Source organism: Haliotis asinina, chromosome 10 (genome assembly GCF_037392515.1).
Source record: "Haliotis asinina isolate JCU_RB_2024 chromosome 10, JCU_Hal_asi_v2, whole genome shotgun sequence".
NCBI lineage: Eukaryota > Metazoa > Mollusca > Gastropoda > Lepetellida > Haliotidae > Haliotis > Haliotis asinina.
In genome coordinates this window covers 53,668,492-53,690,653 of record NC_090289.1, presented here as the reverse complement: position 1 = coordinate 53,690,653, position 22,162 = coordinate 53,668,492, and the positions used below count along the sequence as shown (strand labels likewise).

At 41.8% G+C, this 22,162-nt stretch overlaps 2 protein-coding genes across 2 annotated transcripts in view; both read right to left on the bottom strand.

Annotated features, from left to right (window-relative positions):
* Positions 1-22,162, bottom strand: part of LOC137297853 (MKI67 FHA domain-interacting nucleolar phosphoprotein-like) — a 273,252-nt gene that overhangs the window by 71,450 nt on the left and 179,640 nt on the right. The window lies entirely within an intron of this gene.
* LOC137298770 (uncharacterized PE-PGRS family protein PE_PGRS24-like) lies at positions 15,288-16,643 on the bottom strand. The gene has a single exon (XM_067831046.1). The coding sequence runs from the start codon at positions 16,641-16,643 to the stop codon at positions 15,288-15,290; it is 1,356 nt and encodes a 451-aa protein (XP_067687147.1).

The window sequence follows — 22,162 nt, the reverse complement described above, 5'->3', positions numbered from 1 at the left end:
CCAAAAGGATGTGGAATGAACCCCAGTGATGTCGAACGAACCCCAGTAGACTGAAAAAACAAGACCTCGAAAAAAACAACATCGCCTTAAAACGATTATGTCTGCGGGCACAGCAGAGAAGACCCAGTTGAAGCTTAGACCATCCACGACCACGTCCCTGGATAATCAGTGCACTTCGCATTGAACTTGTAGGTACCAGTAACTAAAACTTAATCAACTACTACAATAGGTAACCAAATAGTCTCCGGTGCAAGAATACATTAAACCACCAGACCCATACTCTTATCGGCCGAAATGGGACATGGTCACAGGAACCTATGCCGTTAGTGGGTTTCTACTATAAAGCACGAATCTGACATTTCTGTAAATACTACCATACACGGGCGGGATTTGGAATGGCGACGGAGATATCAATCATAAATAATAAATAAGATGCACTATTCCTCTCTGAATTAAACATCAACAACCTCTCTATCAGTCCCAGACAATGAAAGTGAACGACTGAGAACGAGGTGAAGGAATTCCAGGTTGATCTGGTCTGTGTCGGAATGGAATGACTGTTGGCCATTGTCCACAAGAATGTAGGGTTTCAACGGGTCCATATTTTCTACCCGTGTATCTCACCCCCTTTTACCCTACCCTAGCCTACTCGGATACCCGTTCTATTTTGAAAAGAAGTGACTGCAAATTATGTCAAATCTTCACTGACAATACGACATTTTAATCATGACACAATGACACATTACATTATTTAATCTACTAGTAATATGAACATAACGGGGTCGGGTGGTGAGACGTGTACCGGGTCCAACAATGCAAGAATGAGAGGTATTTGAAGAAAGACTTCCAAACTTTGTTCTGGACTGCATAGACATATTTATCGATAATCGATTGGTTTAAAATGTATATTTCTATTCGAATTTGATGCATTTTCATTGGAATATCCTCGACATCCTGGTTTTCTTTTCAACCTCCAGGCTGGCAGAATGTTGGCAACTGCTTTCAGTAATGATTCGTGAACGTTTGTAATGATTTGGAAAAAAATCAACTTTAGGTTTTATAGTTTCTTTTGCCCGTCAGTTTATCAACGATGCAATGGTATATAGCTTTAAAATGGATTTTAATAAACCTAGTGTATGACAGCTGCCTATATCGACATGGAGTACTACAAGAAACGATGTCAATGTAATGGACAATGGGCACTCGCATGCAAAATTACACGTTTAATAACACGCCACACTGATGGTGTATATGACTACCACTGCTACAAAACACGTAAAAACAGAAAACGTTGGAATGCGTAAACATAGTTCCCAGAGTGCCTGGATACTTGGCTGGAGCATGTGTATTAGCAGTGTATGGACCATGGCAATACAAGTTGAGCTCTGAGAGTAGTCCTTGGATGGGTGGCCGTGTTTGGCAGCTTGACTCCTGACAGTTTCTAGGTCTTTAGTCCTGCGCGCAAAGAAGCACATGCGATACATGTGGTCTCTCCTTAGGCACGTGACTTTGTTCGAAATTGTCTCTGTTCACACAGCAGAAAATGGGTACCCGGTGGAAAAATCACGTGGTTTATTTTCTAAGGTGAAGTCTCATACTGTTTTCAATCAGCTTTCGTTAGCTTAAAGATCACATATACTCTAGTAGGGTACAAATACAAAATCACTTGCTGACATCGCTGTAAATGAAACCCCGCCATTAAAACTATTCATTTCGACCTTAAATTAACTTAAGTCGACCTTTTTGTCAACAGTGCACAATTTTCAGCCGCAAACGAAATTTCAACCAATCAGAGCGGCGCGTCTCTGTGACGTAATTGTAGGTATAGAAATGAGGGTTTGTTTGGCATTTCTTGTGTCTGGATCGATCAAAGGATTAACCGATAACACGCTGATTGATTAATTACTTTTATGAGGATTTAAATGGGGGATTTGTCGAAAGGTAGTGTTTATGAATGCACATTTACTAATCTATACTGAATACACTCTGTCGTGTCTGTGGCTATGTAAAAACAACACCCTTCTTTCAAAGGATTAACCGCCAATACATTGATTGATTGTTCATTATTGGCTAACTAAATAACTTTTTAAAAAGAATGACGCACATTATGCAATTAGTTGCCAGGTGTGCTATCTTAGGTGACCAGTGAAACTATACAGCAATGTGAAAAACCTGCAACGATATACCACTGTTAGACTGTTAAAAGACACATCACTTGGGAAATCTGCAGATTATACATCACTCGTTTTTTGTGAATTATACATTCCTCGAACAAGGTAATAGCCTGACATTGCTCCTATAACTTTCATTTTCATATTTGCATTTTTGTTTTTATTAAGTTGTCGTAGTTTTTCAAAAGAATCATTGTTTTCGTCGTGAAGTGTAATGATGCAGACGACATACATCAGGGCGTACGTGCGAATTATGATTCATATAGGCAAACTATAAAATGTCTACATATTACATTCCTGTTATACATTCGCAGATTGCTTCTTTCAATTAAGTTTCAAAATGCATACAAGTATGATTATAAAGTAATTAGGATTATGAGACCAAGTATAAAGACGTATATTGACAAGTGTCAACATACTGGTGAGTGAACATTACAAACCAAGTAAATTTAGCAAGTGAAAAAATTTATTGTGCAGTATTTTCACTTCGACACCGACCTCGCTTAGGTTATGTTACAAGTTGCTTCATGCAAACTCCTTTTGGTAATGATTCAAATACATATTTAACTACTAGTAGAAAGTAGTTTTTCCAAAAATGGCGGCGCCCTGTTTAGGATGAATGCTATTTAAGTTTGTTTTCACCCACTTACAAAATCAAAATTACTTTCTACTGGTAGTAAAATATGTATTTCATTGATGGACAGTAGGATTTTGCCTGACATTGCTTAAAACATTTTTAAGTGAGGTGGAGGTCAATATAATATTGCTTGCAATATAAATGTCACTTCGAACCCCACCTTGCTTCCTTCGAAGAAGTCCTTATGTTAAAAGTTGTGTCATGCAAAATCCTTTTGGTCAGCAATGTGTAGTAAGCAGTCTTGATTTTATAAACTCGATGAAACTCCATTTTCTATCCTCCGATTTAGTATATACCACAGGCCACAGGCTTCCACAACGCTTGCTTCGCACACACTAACAACCAACTTAAGCACAAACTACGGGGTCTGGTGGAAATCTGTGCATAGTGACACCATCACCCGACCCCAAGGAACAATTTACGGCAGCACAACAATTCGGCATGTCTTTGGTGACGTCGAGAAATCAGCAAAATGAGGAGCTTCCTACACATTTTCTATACAACTAACTGAAAATCGTTCCTTCTATGACGTCACTGTAGGGCTCTGGCGACAGAGTTACGTAACCTGTCTGCGGTTTCTTTTGCGGGTGAGAGAGAAGAAGACGGATTTTAGCAGCTTTTGGGCGCTTGGTATTGATTAACCACAAGGATTTTTTTATGACTAACCAGAAATCTTTCATATGCAGTGGTAAAAAGAGTACCAAACAATTGAGTTTAGTTGTTCCTTTAAGCAGGCACCCTTCAGACAGTCACTTCACTGAAACCGAACGATTTAATGAGCAACATGTTTAAACCTGCTACGTTGCAAAGACACTGGCTTTATTTTCTAACTGAACTGAAAATAGTGGCTTCTCTTAAATGTGGAATTTATTGAATGTGTTCTTGAAATCAGTCAGATAGAGACACTATGACATATCCTCCCCAGAGACATTCGCCTGTTGCTGGTGTAAGGTTCGTTGATTGACGCATTATAGACATGGAGTTATTTTGGTTTGAGTATCCCAATCTAAGGTTTATGTCCATACATTACATTAGCCGAAGCAGTATAAATCATATTAACCAATTCATCTAACACGGTTGTCTTAAAATTTCAGACTGGTCTTAACTACACACTACATGCTCATCTCTTACTTCACAATCAGCTGCTAGACACATGTGTGATAGACACATGTTTGATTCAGTGTTGATGAAAGCCAACATAATTTGACATTGAGTAACGTCAATAGTCGAATTACGTGAAAAGGTTTTCGATATGGACAAGTTACGTGAAGGCTGCCTGGCTAAGAGGGTAATTCTATACATTTACATCTAGTCAAGAGGAGATTGGATAACATCATTTAAACATGAACACCGATCTTTGCCAGCTTCCAGCACGAGTTTGGATTCAACATCGGAGCATGTTTTTTCTCGATTGGTTCGACAGTCGTCAAATTTGGGACATGCAGTGTACATGTTTCAGTATACATGTCATTCATGCATCATGGTACGCCGGATAGCGGACATTAATGACATTCGTTGTATACGGGAGTCAGTCGTCTGTAAATATAGAATTAGCAGCTATGGCTGCGTTCTGAGACAACAGTACTTCAAGTAACCTGTACTGCACATGCAACTGTGCGACATCATCTCTGTAGTCAAGCCGCAGTTGACGTGCCCAGGACTAACAAAAGCGTTGCTTCCTCAATACGTACTTTTATTACAGAAAAGCAGGCCATTATTTGTTCGTTACAGTCAAATTTTATTAAATTATCATACGTGAGTGTGTATATGTTAATCATTGGCATTGTACTAATGCCACAATTTCAGAGTATATCTTGGTTTCGGATTACTAATGACCTCATAACAAGTTTGGAATTACATCCAATGTGGTGTCCCGATACTAGGAATGATAGGAAAGTTGGTGATTATTTATATTTGACGCAAACGATGTGCTGAACATTTACAAATCGGATTTCTGATTTGTGTCCCATGAAATGTCGTCAGAGACGGCGAATGAACGTACACATCAATCATGCTAATATAACGAGCTGCTTTCAGGCGGGAGCACTGATACTTACACAGATTGTGCCCCGTGAGTTGTGACACCGCTAGTCTTGCGAAATCGCTAGGCGTAATGTATTGTGTATTTCAATCGATGAACATTTCAAACCACAGACTGAAATTTAAACATGGACTAAGAAAGTTGTTTATTACGATCATCAATTATATTAGCCTATACATATTCACTCCCATCTCTGACATGTGGCAAGATCGTTGTACTGGGGACACGTATACTAATCGGGTTTTTACAAACCTTACTTTGATTGTATGCACTACAACTACAGTAAGAGTGGACACGATATATTTGTAGAACATGCACGAAGCGAAGATGTGTTTTGCCAAACCACAGGCCACTTATGCATATCAAGTTATTAGTGAGTGAGTTTTACGCCGCACTCTGCAATATTCCAGCTATATGGCAGATCAAGGTATTAGATGCTCCGAGCCATGTTGAGTGCCGACTTTCTTAATGACGTATGTCATGGTCATACAGATGTTATGAAAGAGCCTGATATGGACACGTGTCACAACGTTGAGTTGATCGTGGAGCTGGTCAAAATTTATGGCTAAAAGAATCGACCACTACAAAATACTTCTCAAGGTTGAGGTTGTAGGTCTATTGACAAAGGTGTATTTCTGTCACTGTTTCTTCAACAAGCAGTGTTTCTTCTTCGTGAGTGCTAACAATTGCAATACACGGGCGCTGTGTCAGTCCACACCTGGCAACTCTACCTTGCCTGTGTTGTGGGATCTGGAGTCATCCCACAGATAAAAACTCTACCTTGCCTGTATTGTAGGGCCTGGAGTCATCCCACAGATGTCAATCTTGTTTTGTTAGAAGGATGATTGGGATAACATTTTGAGCTCATGGATAAGGTGTCCGACCTCAAAGTAGAAGGTCCGAGGTTTGAATCCAGTCACGGGGCAAGGATATTTTTGGGTCTCCACATTTTCGTCCAAGGTGAGTTTGAGCAAATTCATATGAGATTGGTGCAAACTAACTCTTTGTACCCAGGTATGCCTTTAGGACTTTGACAGGAGTATGCCTCCAGGAGGCCGAATGGCTGATAACAGGAACAGTGACGACTCGTTTGCAATTATCAGACAGAGAACATCATTGAGGTGTTATCTTCCTGTAGGGGAGAAAAATCCTTTTCAAGGACCCGTGACTAGTTAGACTGGTGCACAGTGTTTACACTACAGACGTAATTAAACATTAACATCATCATTTCTAGATTCACCTTTTCTGTTCCAACATTACTGATATTCTTGTTTATCTGTTGTTTTACAGTAAACTTGTGGTAGTGCTCTTTTTCAGGAGCAAAACATGAATTACTTTCAGTGTTTCTTCTCCAGTTTGGCATACATGCAAGCCGATCAATGTATTTTTTTCAATTTGCCGCATGGAGAGGAATGGTGATGTTTTTTTTCTAAAGTTTGGGATTGCCGAAAAAATATGTTCCATGGGAACAAGTCTTCCTTTCACGGGAATTGGTAGCATTGTTTTTGAGCTGAAGCTTAAAACATTTTAATATTCTTATTCCATTTTGTGGGTATCCAACAACCTAATGACCTAAATCAACAGTACCAGTCTTTTGTCAGTATGAACATGACCGAGGTACACCAAACCGTACACGTGATATAGTCATAACTAGCTGACATATTCATGACATGACTTTATAATCATGTCCTCGTTGTTCAAGTAATGATGAAGTTAGTTGAGGACGAAATATGTGTTTACGAACTTTGTAAGGCAATGTCGATCACTCGCATCCTACTTGGCTTAGTCACTAGACTTAAAGTTAAGGTTTGTTCTCCACGGACTCGCCCCTCATACTGCAACCCCTGCCTATCGTCCCCGACATCGCCACCCCATGCAGTCGCATTCTCTTGCTCCAGAGAATCATCTCATCTTGACGTTACTCAAGATTCTTCTTAATACTGCCCTTAATTTCAGAATAGCCCTCTTTCCAGCCTTAAACGAGCATCTCTCCAGTTTAGTGAGAAACTTGTACAAGTCTCAAACAGTCGAATTTACCTCTGAGGACTCCCATGTGTCCACGATAAATGTGATATGTGTCACAAAGTTCAGCCTGAGCTGAAAACACAATTAGAGCCACGGGCCCTCACGTTTTAGACACATCGCATATTCGACCGTACCTTGCCCAGTTTCACCTAACATTTTCTCCAGATATTTCAATGTTTCAACTCTTAAGTTTCCAATAGTTTAACCTGAAATTCCTTAATGTGTCTTTGTATTGATCTTAGACACATTCATATCTCACACAGTTCAACCTGAAACTATACAAGTTTCTCACAGCCAAGTGTTAAACTCCTACTTCACTCATACATCCATTTTCTCATCTCATTATCAGGGCGCTGCACACAACATTTCTGGCATATTAGTGAATATGATATTCAAATACAATTTGTAAACAGAAACCTTATACGTACAGAGACATCCGCAGCTTTATGTTGTTCGGATGGGTGACACCTACAGAACAACGACTAATTGGTGTCTTGTATCACGTCTACTAACGCTCGAATGTCCAACAAATGTCATCAAACAGAATCTAAGCTAAACGTAGACCATATACACTTGTACAAACAGATTTGCTTACAAAATATGAGAACTGATAGTGTTTCGTTTTGATTCTTGAATGTCCTTTGGTGAACACACGCGTGTATGTTTCCCTACTAAAACAGAAACACACATCGATGTAGACATAATATTATCTAAAGACGACACGGAGTGGAATTTCAGAAATACGTTTTTAGGGACTGATTTACCGACAGCGCGGGTATGACAGGTGGGGTATTTCAGTGTTATTCTTTTGGTCATGGCGTGGAATTAGTTCCAAGAACCAATTTTCAGCGTTAAAAAGATTGTACATGGAACTATCAAATTCGAAACGTCGAAAGCGTCTTGGATATATTGATCACATTACAGGACGTTTTCTCTCGGCCCATCCTTTGATTACAAGTACATGAACTTGCCATGTCAGTAAACATGTCACATATCTTCTGGGAGGATGAAGTCTTAACGGTGGCAGCAGGTCATTTATGGTACCGGATGTTTTGTTTGTTTGTTTGTTGTTGAAAGTCACATTCGGCAATATTCCAGCTATATGGCAGCAGTTTGTCAATAATCTAGACCAGGCACTTCAGGCTACGAAATAAAATAATGTATTCTGTATGCTATATTCTAATGCGCGAGTTTCCTTTATCTTGACCCATACATGTGTGATGATAGTCACAAAGTCTTAGGACGTAATGGCACAACTTTAATACCGGAAATCAGGTAAGTATGGGGGGAGGGGAAACTGTGGCAACTGTGTGCTGTTTCACGTGCCCCTAGCACTTAACTGTTTTTGGCCCATGCGCTGGTCACTTGTGTTTGTGCATAGGTACATGACGTACAGGCCCATCGAAATGCTCTCTCGGCCCCTGAAAGCTGAAAACCATGATCGGACATTGATGTTTCAGTTGCGAGGGCAGTGAACAGTGAACAGGCCCGCAGTCTGCACACTCTGTGTTGACCATTGCTGGTGCTTTGTATCTCTCCCTTCTTGCATATGATCAGTGATTTGTCATCTACATCTCACGGGTCTCTTTGAGTATTATTTGCCTGATGCCCAGCACTTTTTATAGTGGACCAATCATATGCCTGATCAGCGTGCCCGATCAGCTTGGTCATCATCAGCCTTACTGTCCGATGTCCCCCTGTGTGTATTGTACTGACTGGGTGAGCATGGTTTCACGTCGCTTCTAGCAATAATCCAGAAATGGGGACACAAAATGGGCTTCACATGTTGTACTCATGGGGGAAATCGAACCCGGGCCTTCGGCGAGACGAGCGAACGCTTTAACCAATGAGCTAAGCCAACCCTCACCGTGGTTATAGTTGGGGCAAACATAATTATGTACTTAAATAGTGGAGGCCAACTGACTGACCAGTGCATGTGCTTAATTATTGGCGACCAGGTGTCCTGATGTATACTCCGGATATTCCTACTCTGGATGCTAACATCGTTAAAGTCTTGCATCTGTATATATGGTTGAAGGAATGATGTGAATAATAACTGGCATTTTAGCTACAGGTCTCACACAGTCTGAACGTATTTATGCAGAGGGCCATTCACACTATGCAACTAGCTACGTACAGTACAATACAAAACACGTGTCAACATGGACCATCTATATGAAAAGCCTATATTTCAAAGCAACACATTTTCTTGTAGGTCATACCTGCTTTTCCCCATCATGTGTTTCAAGGCAAATTAAAGGGCGTATGAAAAGTAGGCAGCTAAAATGACCCTGCAGTAATCGATATGTTTTGACACTTGCATCAGCCGATGTCCCCCGGTTAAGCTACCCCTATGTCTATTGGAATCGTCAACGTATGGGCCTGTAAAATGTAGGTCAGAATGAGAGTGCGTCCAGTAGTCTTCCAGTTATACAAAAATACATTAAATATATGCGGTACGGAGTTTTAGGTTCTGGGGGAAAGAACATATCGTATTTCAGGTAAAGTTTGCAACCAGTAAATGACTTCGTAAAATAACATACAAAGAAAATATGGCATTTTTGCATTTTACCAATTTACAATCATCAATGTACCCGTCTATTCAAATTTATGGTAAATTGCAAAACCATAGGTCTGTGTTAAATCTCCAATAATTAACTCATTAACAACGGCAATATATCCTGGCGATACACTCTTGGCATTTGGCGAAATACACAACACATCTGTATACCTTTCCCACACGGCGACGTAGGAACATCCTCTATTTTACTATTAAAAGTTTATTGAAAAGTGTCTGAGCCACTGATCCCGGAGGATCAACCTAAAGTCCTATATGGATCCTCGCCCTGGCTCTGTAACCTGCGAGTGGGCCTTTCACTGGCTGATATATCAAATATCAAAGCAAACACAGGTTTTCACGTAAACAATGAGTTGAAAATTCAACAGACATCGTCCCACACCACGGAATGGCCGGAGTATCTCATACATATAGTCTAACTTTCCGCGTAGTCTTGGGAATGTGATGACAGTATGATGATTTCCGTTTGATTCTGATAACTTAACTCACGTGACATATTGATGTATGTGTGCAACCCTGCATCAATAAAGATCCCCTCCGAACATCCCCGCGATACCAGCAAACACGCTATATTACATAGCGACACGTCGGAGACGTTACCATTGTTGTCGATATTCAGTATTGTTTATAGACTTGGGCCAATGACAATGCAGTTCCATTAAATGACTATATTATATTTTTCACTCTTGAATAATTAATATGAATATATCGTGAATATGTCCAAAGACAATTACACTGGTATAATGTAGGTACACGCGTTTATCACTGTCTAGCATTATTGAAATGTTTTAGACAATATGAAACTCGTAATGATCTGCTGTATCTTAAAAACAGATATTTGACATTTGTCGGGTCGAGTGAGATCTCATCTTCCTGTAATATGAATGTTTTTTTTAATGTTACACACATCCGTTTTTATATTTGTTCTTTGGAGAAACGTGTACAATTCATTCTGGCATTTTTGTTGCACACTGAAGTAAATGAATGCCGGTATTATCGTTCAATTTTAGAATGTTATATTCAACATGGCTGGTGGGTGTGTTCACTACAGTAACGATGATCTGTGTTAGCGTTAAAGACAATTATATTCAAATATGATTCAGATAGAGATATTATTACAACCTAAAGCAATGGTGGAAATCCGATAAGGAAATTAAGGATACATAGAGTTGAGAAAATTAAATCTTAAGGCCAAATGTCAGTGAAAGGGTACATGACAAACAAAGTATTAAACAAAGTAGCTAAACAAAGTTTGATTGTCGCAATAAAGCTTCTTCGAATGGAAAATATTCACAATAACCAACGACGAATCTGATTCAAACACATAATAACAGCAAATGACCATTAAGTGCGCAGTAACTCTTACGAATAACAGTTGTCCGTCTTTTGTCATACAGTCTTGTTAGGAACAAAAGCTAAAGCTTTATGGAAAGTAAATTTTTGTCATTGCTTAGAGTTACGTTGCGAAGTAGGAACTTTTATCAGTTTCATCACTCTAACGTGGCTCTAACCCAGTGATTAGAAGTACGTTATATGTAGTGGCAAGCAACTGTGGCAAGCAACAGATAGTATCACCAAATACATATAACTGATAACAAGCAGTAAGTAACTGGATGAGGCCAGATAGAGAACATCACATAGCACAAATGATGACTCCACTTTACAATAAGGATTAAATCAGCTTCGTTGACGGTGTTTTATCACTGTAGAAGGACAGTACGAGAGATTCGTGTCGTTCTTACGTAATCCAGGACAAGAAGATACTAAGTGAGTATCTCAGATTACATACCTAAGAACATGTTCCATACACTCATGAAGGGTTTAAGTCAACATTATAACGCAATGTTCTTGGTAATCTAGGCATGAGTTCCTTCAGAGACTTAGTTTTAGGAATAAAAAGAACAATACATATGTATCACGTTTTGAAAAAATGCATCGTACGTACACAAGCGACCCATGCGCTGCTGTTCAAGTCACGTGATATACAAGAGTTACATACGTAATTTGCATTGGTCTGTACAGAACTTCTCTAATGTGATAGTTAAACCCTGTGACGTCCTTTCCTTATTTCCTCATTTCCTCACAGACAAGTCTGTGGGTTCGATATGTTCTGACTGTGTTTGAAAGTTATAAGAAAATTCCACTGTATTTTATGAATGAAAATTTAAAATTCGGGATTAAATGATTCATCAGTCCCAAACATAGGAGCTACCCGACATATCATGACTAAGGACACATCAACAGTTGCCGTCTCTTCTTACAACGTCTGACACCGTCACCTTCACACCTTTGTCTTCGGCACCTTATTCCTTTCAACGCAGTCACCTTTCTGTTTTTGTGACCATCACCTCGTTACTCCTGTCGTCATTAGTGTATCGCTTCTTTCACCGTCACCTTAACACCACTGTTGCCATCAGTGTATCGCTTCTGTCACCCTCACCTTAATACTCCTGTCGTCATCTGTGTATCGCTTCTTTCACCGTCACCTTAACACCACTGTTGCCATCAGTGTATCGCTTCTTTTACCCTCACCTTAATACTCCTGTCGTCATCTGTGTATCGCTTCTTTCACCGTCACCTTAACACCACTGTTGCCATCAGTGTATCGCTTCTGTCACCCTCACCTTAATACTCCTGTCGTCATCTGTGTATCGCTTCTTTCACCGTCACCGTAACACCACTGTTGCCATCAGTGTATCGCTTCTGTCACCCTCACCTTAATACTCCTGTCGTCATCTGTGTATCGCTTCTTTCACCGTCACCTTAACACCACTGTTGTCATCAGTGTATCGCTTCTTTCACTTTCACCCCAATACTCCAGTCACAAGTACCGTCTCATTTCCTTCGCTGTATTACTTTTATGTCTGTCACCTCCTTACCTCTGTTCATCCTTGTTTCAATTTGTGTTACTGTTGGAATTGTACTAAAAGCGATGTAAAACTCACTCACTCACTCTTTGCACTACGGTCCTGGTCCATTCATGCCTCAGTATCAGCCATGCGTTTACTTCTGTATTCGCCATAGTCCATCTTCTGTCAAACAATGTAAACAGAGTTATGGTGTCTGAAGAGATCTGCAACACCGAACAACATATCTCATTTGATATAGGACTATTTCGTGCATCACACACCTTCATTTAAACTATTGCACGCCATTTAGAAGATGAAATATCTGAATATTGTGAAGAACGTTGAACAGATAATTAAACGATGACCACTATTGTATCTTTTCTGAATCCTTATACTGTAATCGAGCAAACGTGAAGATCGAACAGTACGCAAAGATCTTAATTCATCAGACCGGAATGTACAGACACAACATAATGACGTGAGTGAAAGTGATTAATATCTCAAAGAAAAAGTAATGGTTGATAGCAATGGTAACAAAAGTCGCCAGCAGCAACTAACTTAATAGAAGTGTTGAGAATTGATGGGATTAATTATACCAGATACCTGAGGCGGTCTGTTGTTTTATTATATCACTGTCGGGAAATTGGATGAATTATCCTTGATCTGGTTTTGTACCTCAACCTCGCATCATAATAGAAGAAACGACTCCTCCATAAAATACGTTCTCTTTACTGTTACAAACAGAGTATATATCACAACAACGGGAGTTTTTCTGCTATTTTCATTTGACTTTCCGATCCTTTGGTTAGTTAAGATGTTATCATGATAATATTCTTTGTATTCATCTTACTTGTTTTACTGTTTTCAACTACCCATTCCCTTCTTATATATTTCGGTGATTTGTAATGATTTTTTAGGCCTAAAACCATGTAGAAGTCCGGAAGAATAGGTGTATTAAAGGCTGTTTCATACCAAAAATACACTATCATTGCAAAACAGTTGATTGTCCTTTATGGGTCACTGCATGTATGTTTCAAACTCATAAATACACAGGTTCTATGATATTTTGAGACATTAGAAACCTGACTGAGTCAACAAGACTACCGACAAAGTCCTGGAGGTGAACTTGAAACCACACGGATATCTAGCAGACGTGGGTTTGCACGAAGCAAAAGCAACACGAAAACGTACATTTTTTTATCTATGTTTGACACACCACATACATGACACCATCTCTGTTTGCTGTCTCTAAGAACTCACCATTTAATATCCTCTGTGTACAAGGAGTTACGGTTTTTGTGTTCTTTTCTATAAACATGATATATTGTTCTGACAACATTTGCAAAAACACTCAGCGTTTGGAATAGTGGTGTGAACTGCGTATTTTCTCCAAACGCATAGCACATTAAGCATATCTAGCCTACAGAAAAATTCCACTCTTTTTGAAACTTCTTTCCACAACGTTTAGTACATGCATATGTCAAAACGGTCATTGACATTTTGGAAACGCAAACAAATATGCCATGTTCGACCTGATCATGCATTCACGGTAAGGGTACGTGACTCATACAGCCAAAATAAAATATGCGCTCTCAAAATTTGTAGGTGCTCTTACCTTTGTTATAGGGTATAGAACATATTGGTGCAGACAAATATTTCCATCTGATGTAATTCCTATGTAATTCCTATGTAATTCCTATGTAATTCCTATGCATTTCCTATGTAATTCCTATGTAATTTATATCTACTTCCTATGTTTTTCGAAGCCAACTCTGTTTCAGTATAATTTACTAATAATGTTTGACCTCGTGCTCTTATTTACTTATTTTACACCTCTGTCTTGCGTGTGTCAATCTTGAGTGACACAGATGTGATACATTCATTCTTTATTTGAATCTAGATATCGTAAATACATCTGAGGGCTTTGGCGCATAGATCGATGCTCATGCTGTTAATTACTGGATTGTCTGGTCGGGATTTGATTATTTGCAGACTGCCGTCATGTGGCTCAAAAGTCCGAGTTGGTGACGGTTATGAGCCAGGCCCAATGGCTGGCTCTCCAGGACCAAGCGTTTACAGATTAAGACATCACGTGGACAAAGGCCTGACACCGCTTTATTCATTTCATATATAACGTCAAATAAATTAAACTTATTTAGTGATTTCACCGACTCCTACTCGTCCAATACTATACATACCTACTGTAAAATATTATTACTATCCAAAATTAAATTAGAATATTTGTGAATTCATTTCCACGATAATATGTACAAGGTATTAGTACACTAGCACCTTGGGTACTTCAACTACTATTTCACATCTACTTTAATATCACGTAACACTATGTTATTGGAAAAAGTATCCTTTTAGTTAGCTGGCCAGAGGCACGTCTACACCTTTTAACGATGGTAGATGGAAACAAACCAGTATTTGGTGGTGATGTATTTGTATTGTGTAAAGTATCCCTATAAAGCCATGTGTCTGGGTCAGTTGTGTTTTTTGAACTGTAAGTTTACAGTGCTGTTTGGGAGTTTTACACCGTTTGTAAATTCATCAAATTTGATTTCAATTCGTGTGTGTTTATGGTAAGGGACAGGAAACCTTCTCATTTCGCAGCCGCATAGCACTTTGCAATGACGTCTGGCAGATGGACGGCTATGAGACAGTAGCATCATTATGATGAACTATAACTTAAACATCGTTCTGCTACTGTCCCCATCTGTCATCGTGTGTCCCAGACCACTTTCCCCGTCTGTCATCGTGTGTCCCAGACCACTGTCCCCGTCTGTCATCGTGTGTCCCAGACCAATGTCCCCATCTGTCATCGTGTGTTCCAGACCACTGTCCCCGTCCGTCATCGTGTGTCCCAGACCACTGTCCCCATCCGTCATCGTGTGTCCCAGACCACTGTCCCCGTCTGTCATCGTGTGTCCCAGACCACTATCCCCATCCGTCATCGTGTGTCCCAGACCACTGTCCCCGTCTGTCATCGTGTGTCCCAGACCACTATCCCCTCTGTCATCGTGTGTCCCAGACCACTATCCCCGTCTGTCATCGTGTGTGCCAGACCACTGTCCCCATCCGTCATCGTGTGTCCCAGACCACTGTCCCCGTCTGTCATCGTGTGTCCCAGACCACTGTCCCCGTCTGTCATCGTGTGTTCCAGACCACTGTCCCCGTCCGTCATCGTGTGTCCCAGACCACTGTCCCCATCCGTCATCGTGTGTCCCAGACCACTGTCCCCGTCTGTCATCGTGTGTCCCAGACCACTATCCCCGTCTGTCATCGTGTGTCCCAGACCACTATCCCCGTCTGTCATCGTGTGTCCCAGACCACTGTCCCCGTCTGTCATCGTGTGTGCCAGACCACTGTCCCCATCCGTTATCGTGTGTTCCAGACCACTGTCCCCGTCTGTCATCGTGTGTCCCAGACCACTGTCCCCGTCTGTCATCGTGTGTCCCAGACCACTATCCCCGTCTGTCATCGTGTGTCCCAGACCACTATCCCCGTCTGTCATCGTGTGTCCCAGACCACTGTCCCCGTCTGTCATCGTGTGTCCCAGACCACTGTACCCGTCTGTCATTGTGTGTCCCAGACCAATGTAACCGTCCGTCATCGTGTGTCCCAGACCACTGTCCCCGTCTGTCATCGTGTGTCCCAGACCACTGTCCCCGTCTGTCATCATGTGTCCCAGACCACTGTCCCCATCTGTCATCTTGTGTCCTAGACCAATGTCCCCGTCTGTCATCGTGTGTCCCAGACCACTATCCCCGTCTGTCATCGTGTGTCCCAGACCACTATCCCCGTCTGTCATCGTGTGTCCCAGACCACTGTCCCCGTCTGTCATCGTGTGTCCCAGACCACTGTCCCCATCTGTCATCGTGTGTTCCAGACCACTGTCCCCGTCCGTCATCGTGTGTCCCAGACCACTGTCCCCATCCGTCATCGTGTGTCCCAGACCACTGTCCCCGTCTGTCATCGTGTGTCCCAGACCACTATCCCCGTCTGTCATCGTGTGTCCCAGACCACTGTCCCCGTCTGTCATCGTGTGTCCCAGACCACTGTCCCCGTCTGTCATCGTGTGTCCCAGACCACTGTACCCGTCTGTCATTGTGTGTCCCAGACCAATGTCCCCGTCCGTCATCGTGTGTCCCAGACCACTGTCCCCGTCTGTCATCGTGTGTCCCAGACCACTGTCCCCGTCCGTCATCGTGTGTCCCAGACCACTGTCCCCGTCTGTCATCGTGTGTCCCAGACCACTATCCCCGTCTGTCATCGTGTGTCCCAGACCACTGTCCCCGTCTGTCATCGTGTGTCCCAGACCACTGTCCCCGTCCGTCATCGTGTGTCCCAGACCACTGTCCCCCGGTCCGTCATAGTATATCCCCTACCGCTGCCCTTGTCCGTCATGGTCTATAAGCTACTACTGTCCCCCGTCCGTTATAGTATATCCCCTACCACTGCCCCTGTCCGTCATGGTCTGTGATCCCTATCACTGCCCCCTGTCCGTCTATTACTTTACGTCGACCTTTATCATGTGATCCCTACCACTGCCCCCTGTCCGCCTATTACTTTACGCCGACCTTTATCATGTGATCCCTAAGTCTGCCCCTATCCGTCATGGTCTGTGATCCCTATCACTGCCCCCTGCCCGTCTATTACTTTACGTCGACCTTTATCGTATGATCCCTACCACTGCCCCCTGTCCGCCTATTACTTTACGCCGACCTTTATCATGTGATCCCTACCTCTGCCCCTATCCGTCATGGTCTGTGATCCCTATCACTGCCCCCTGTCCGCCTATTACTTTACGCCGACCTTTATCGTGTGATCCCTACCACTGTCCCCCGTCAGTCTATTACTTTACGCCGACCTTTATCGTGTGATCCCTACCACTGTCCCCCGTCAGTCTATTACTTTACGCCGACCTTTATCGTGTGATCCCTACCACTGTCCCCCGTCAGTCTATTACTTTACGCCGACCTTTATCGTGTGATCCTTACCATTGTTCCCAGCTTCCCATTAAGACTACCTACTATCATCGTGCGTTCCTACCTACCTCTGACAGCTATGCGCCACCCTGTTCATCACACATTTGTCGTCGTCCTCATACCATGGCTCTGATCACCAACAATTTCTTTTCCATTAATCATTGTCTTAAAAGTGACACAATTTTTTCATCATCGTAGAATAAATAAACTTTTCCTGAAAGCAGGTTCAGAACAAGTCATGTTTCCAATTCACCCTAAACATGAGTAGTTCGCTTTATCTTCTATTCTAAATGGAGAACGCCTGACTTCCCGACGGAGGATGGTGTAGTGGAAGTGGTTTCAGACACCGTGCTACACACTGCTGCGTATGATGCAGAGGTAAAACATCGTCTTTTATGCTTGCAGACATATGTCGAACGTTGATTTACGAAACCCTCCAAAGTCAACATACATTCTTTCTTTGAAAACATTAGTGACAACAGACTGAATAGAATGCAATTTTCACTTTGTAGAGGGCAGTGTGAATATTCGTACATGTACCGATCACTGATCAAAGCGGGAAATCACACGTGTTAAATTCACGAAGAACCCATTTACTCTGTACATAAAAAGTGCCTGAAATTGGTTGACTGGAATTGGCTTTGTCGAAGGACCCTTAAACAAGACTTTCCAGGACTTGCCGAGCTGTCCGAATCGTGCTGAGGTGCTCCAGTGTTTGCGTTAGCATTTAATTCAATCTAGTTCCCACTCAAAGAGTCATCGAGGACCGCTCGTGCCTTACTCTATCTCCGCCGCTAAAGAGCTCTTTTGTGCTGTTCATCTGCTGTGCATCTGACGCGCACATGACTGGGACACTGCTTCTTCAAGCTAAACAGCGGGTTAAACTATGATGCGCCGAACTAGCAGTTGTTAGGAAAGTAACAAAATTTTATGTTCAACATTTCATTATTTAAATACATGTATGTAATCGCTTCTTAACACCTGGTGTCTAGTGTAAACACCAGATAATCACTCAGCGACACGACTCTGTAGAACTGTTATCAGTGACGAAACAGCGTGAAGTAGTATTGTGGATGTTGTACTTTTCAACAATTCACTGCTGTGTGAAGATGCAGGTGGTCTACCAACGGAAAACACACAGACGTTTGGAACACGCTTGTGTGTGTGTTGTTGTTGTTGTTGGGGGAAGTGGTGTAACTTTACCAAGTCGTACGCTCATTCTACTGACTGTAGACGTAATACGAGAGGACAGCATGCTGTCATGTGACACACTAGTGTCTGTCGACGTGGGAGGGGATGACAACGTGCTGACATGTGAAACACTAGTGTCTGTAGACGTGGTACGGGATGACAACGTGCTGCCATGTGACACACTAGTGTCTGTAGACGTGGTACGGGATGACAACGTGCTGCCATGTGACACACTAGTGTCTGTGGACGTGGTACTTGATGACAATGTGCTGACACGTGACACACTAGTGTCTGTAGACGTGGTACAACGTGCTGTCATGTGACACACTAGTGTCTGTAGACGTGGTACGGGATGACAACGTGCTGCCATGTGAAACACTAGTGTCTGTAGACGTGGTACGGGATGACAACGTGCTGCCATGTGACACACTAGTGTCTGTAGACGTGGTACTTGATGACAATGTGCTGACACGTGACACACTAGTGTCTGTAGACGTGGTACAACGTGCTGCCATGTGACACACTAGTGTCTGTAGACGTGGTACGGGATGACAACGTGCTGCCATGTGACACACTAGTGTCTGTAGACGTGGTACGGGATGACAACGTGCTGCCATGTGACACACTAGTGTCTGTAGACGTGGTACGGGATGACAACGTGCTGCCATGTGACACACTAGTGTCTGTGGACGTGGTACGGGATGACAACGTGCTGCCATGTGACACACTAGTGTCTGTAGACGTGGTATGGGATGACAACGTGCTGCCATGTGACACATTAGAGTCTGTAGACGTGGTACTTGATGACAATGTGCTGACACGTGACACACTAGTGTGTGTAGACGTGGTACGGGATGACAACGTGCTGCCACGTGACACACTAGTGTCTGTAGACGTGGTACGGGATGACAACGTGCTGCCATGTGACACACTACTGTCTGTAGACGTGGTACTTGATGACAACGTGCTGACATTTGAAACACTAGTGTCTGTAGACGTGGTACGGGATGACAACGTGCTGCTATGTGACACACTAGTGTCTGTCGACGTGGTATGGGATGACAACGAGCTACCACTTTTGTCTGTAGACGTGGTACTTGATGACAACTTAATAACACGCGAAACACTTCTATCTGTGGACGTGGTACTGGATGACAACGTATTACCACGTGAAATATTTCTATCTGTGGACGTGGTACGGGATGACAACTTACTACCATGCGAAACACTTCTATCTGTGGACGTGGTGTGGAGGATAACGTGCTGTCGCACGAAACAATACTGTCAGTTGTGGATTTTTAGGATTAATGGATAAAAGTAATTCTCAATACAATGCTCTTAAGCGTGTGACCAGGCAGAAAAATACACCTAGCGACGCATGTTGTTGGTACTTATCTCTGCAAGGGTTAAGCGGTACATAAGGTGTGGTTTAGCAGGTACTGACGAAAGATGTTTGAGCTGTTGCGCCTCACATTTAGTGCTATGTTTCTGTTCGTTTCATTTTTGAATTGTTTCTTTGTATTCCTACATTTTTGTAGTAATTACGTCAACCGGATATAAGTACAAATGACATTAAATTATCTAAAATAATCAAAAGTAAAACCCGTAGAAACTGTATCATGAACATTTTTTTCCTTCATATTTATCACTGCAGGAAATAGAAAAGATAATTTAAAATCATTATTGGATTTATGTTATTATGGTTTCCGAACTATGGGACCAAAAAAAAAATCTTTGGAAGCAAACCCCTAAAATAGATCTGTCTTGGCTTGGTTTTATCCGACGGACCTATTGTGGGAGGTTAACAGAAGACAACCGCCCGGCCTCTGGGAACGATGCAGACACACGGAGGCAAATTGTTTCGCAATGTTCCGTTAAGTCAATCACGCCCATGATTTTTTAATCTGCAATGAGGACAATTTCGAATGTGACGTAGTCATTAATCTCTCGCATCTTTCGCCTGTTAATCACAAGTTCTATGGAATGTTGAAAAAACCCATCCTGCAGTGAACATTTCTAACAATATGGCTGCCTTAGAATAGAAGCTATTACTGTTTCCCAGCTATCAATCAGCAGTGATTCAAGGAGCTGGACCGACAGTCTAACAATAGGGCTGCTGACAGCCTCGCTTTTCGTTCTGTTACCTACACCAAGAACACCTTCGTCATAACAAAATACCACCGAATTAGTGCTGATGGAAACTTGGGCATCAACGCTCTTTAAATCGCAAATTAATAATTGATCCGAGTGCAGGATTAGAGGCCACGAAGGAGGGTTTGCATTCACCATACGAGCGTGGAGATCAAAAGAAATGTTAGTCTTTACTCTTCCATGGTACTTTGAGTCCGGTTCATTCAGGTGCGTAATTCATCGATGTTATTGAGTGATGTAGTACTATATTGACACCATCCCGCTGTCGCCTACAATTCTTCTAATTGACCAACACACCTATCAATTGCCGTGACGTTGAGCGGGCAGACTCTCCTGCAGTCTCGTGTCGTTGTGATATCATAGTGACGAAGTAGCTAGGCAGTCCATTCTGCCACGGTCTTGTCAACAAGGAATCCAGGAGACGCCTATCACGGAAGTCTTCTAGCATATCAAAGTCGATGTGATTTTGTCTGAATATAATCATTTATGAATTATGAATTATTAGGGCATTTCTGTTGAGATGAAACAAGTTCACAAAATGTTTCTTTTTCACGTTCAGCTATCCTTGCGGGTTATTGGGTGTCATCATTATTACAGAAGACATGGAAGTTGTCACGTGACAAATGGGAGTGAAATGTCATTGATGATACGAAGACACCAAATTGTATGAAGGCCCCTTTTTGTTGATTGAGAAAATGAAACACTAACACGGACTTTTTTCCTTAAATTATATATGAATTTATTACAATGAAACTGAACGATGTTTTTGACACGAAAGAAGGTAACCTTGATTTCAAAGAACGTGCAGTAGACTGGCGTATAATAAAATGACTGTTAAGTCTTATAGAGATGAGTCACTGATTGTTTACAAGGGTTATTTTACTCAGTTGCATTTGAAGAATCGTAACAATGGCCCTTGTATCACGTACAAGAAAAACAGATTCTAGATTTTTAAAAAAGGTATGAACACACGGTGTCCTTTCGGATGTGACAACTCATGTTTCATGTGTAGAATGATTTGAAAACTTACATATGACAATTGTTCGTGGAAGATGAAGAACCTTATTTCATTTTGCGAACATCCAAACAAAATATTATCCCTAATGTTAATTACAAGTATAGTTTTTCTATTTTCACAGCAGCTCTAAACCACAGGTGACTGGGGGATGCTAGAAAATTAACTGGCACATTTACAATGTCATCCCTTCGAATACCAGCTCATTGCTTCAGGTTATAAGTGTGCTAGAAGATATCTCCTTCCCAGCATAGCTCATTCCAAATGAAAACACAACACATTCAGAGCACTAGGACGGCCGACACGTGGCAGAGTTATTCCGTTTTACAAATTCCTCACGAAACCACATTTCAGCAAGGCAACACTTATAAAGTATATTACACAACATACGATACATCACCATGTTAAGTAGATCTACTCCGCCACATAAACCAGGGATAACATACGTGAGAAGAAACTCTGGAACTGTATCTTCCCAACGAATGCTGAAGTTCTTACCAGGACGTGCATAGT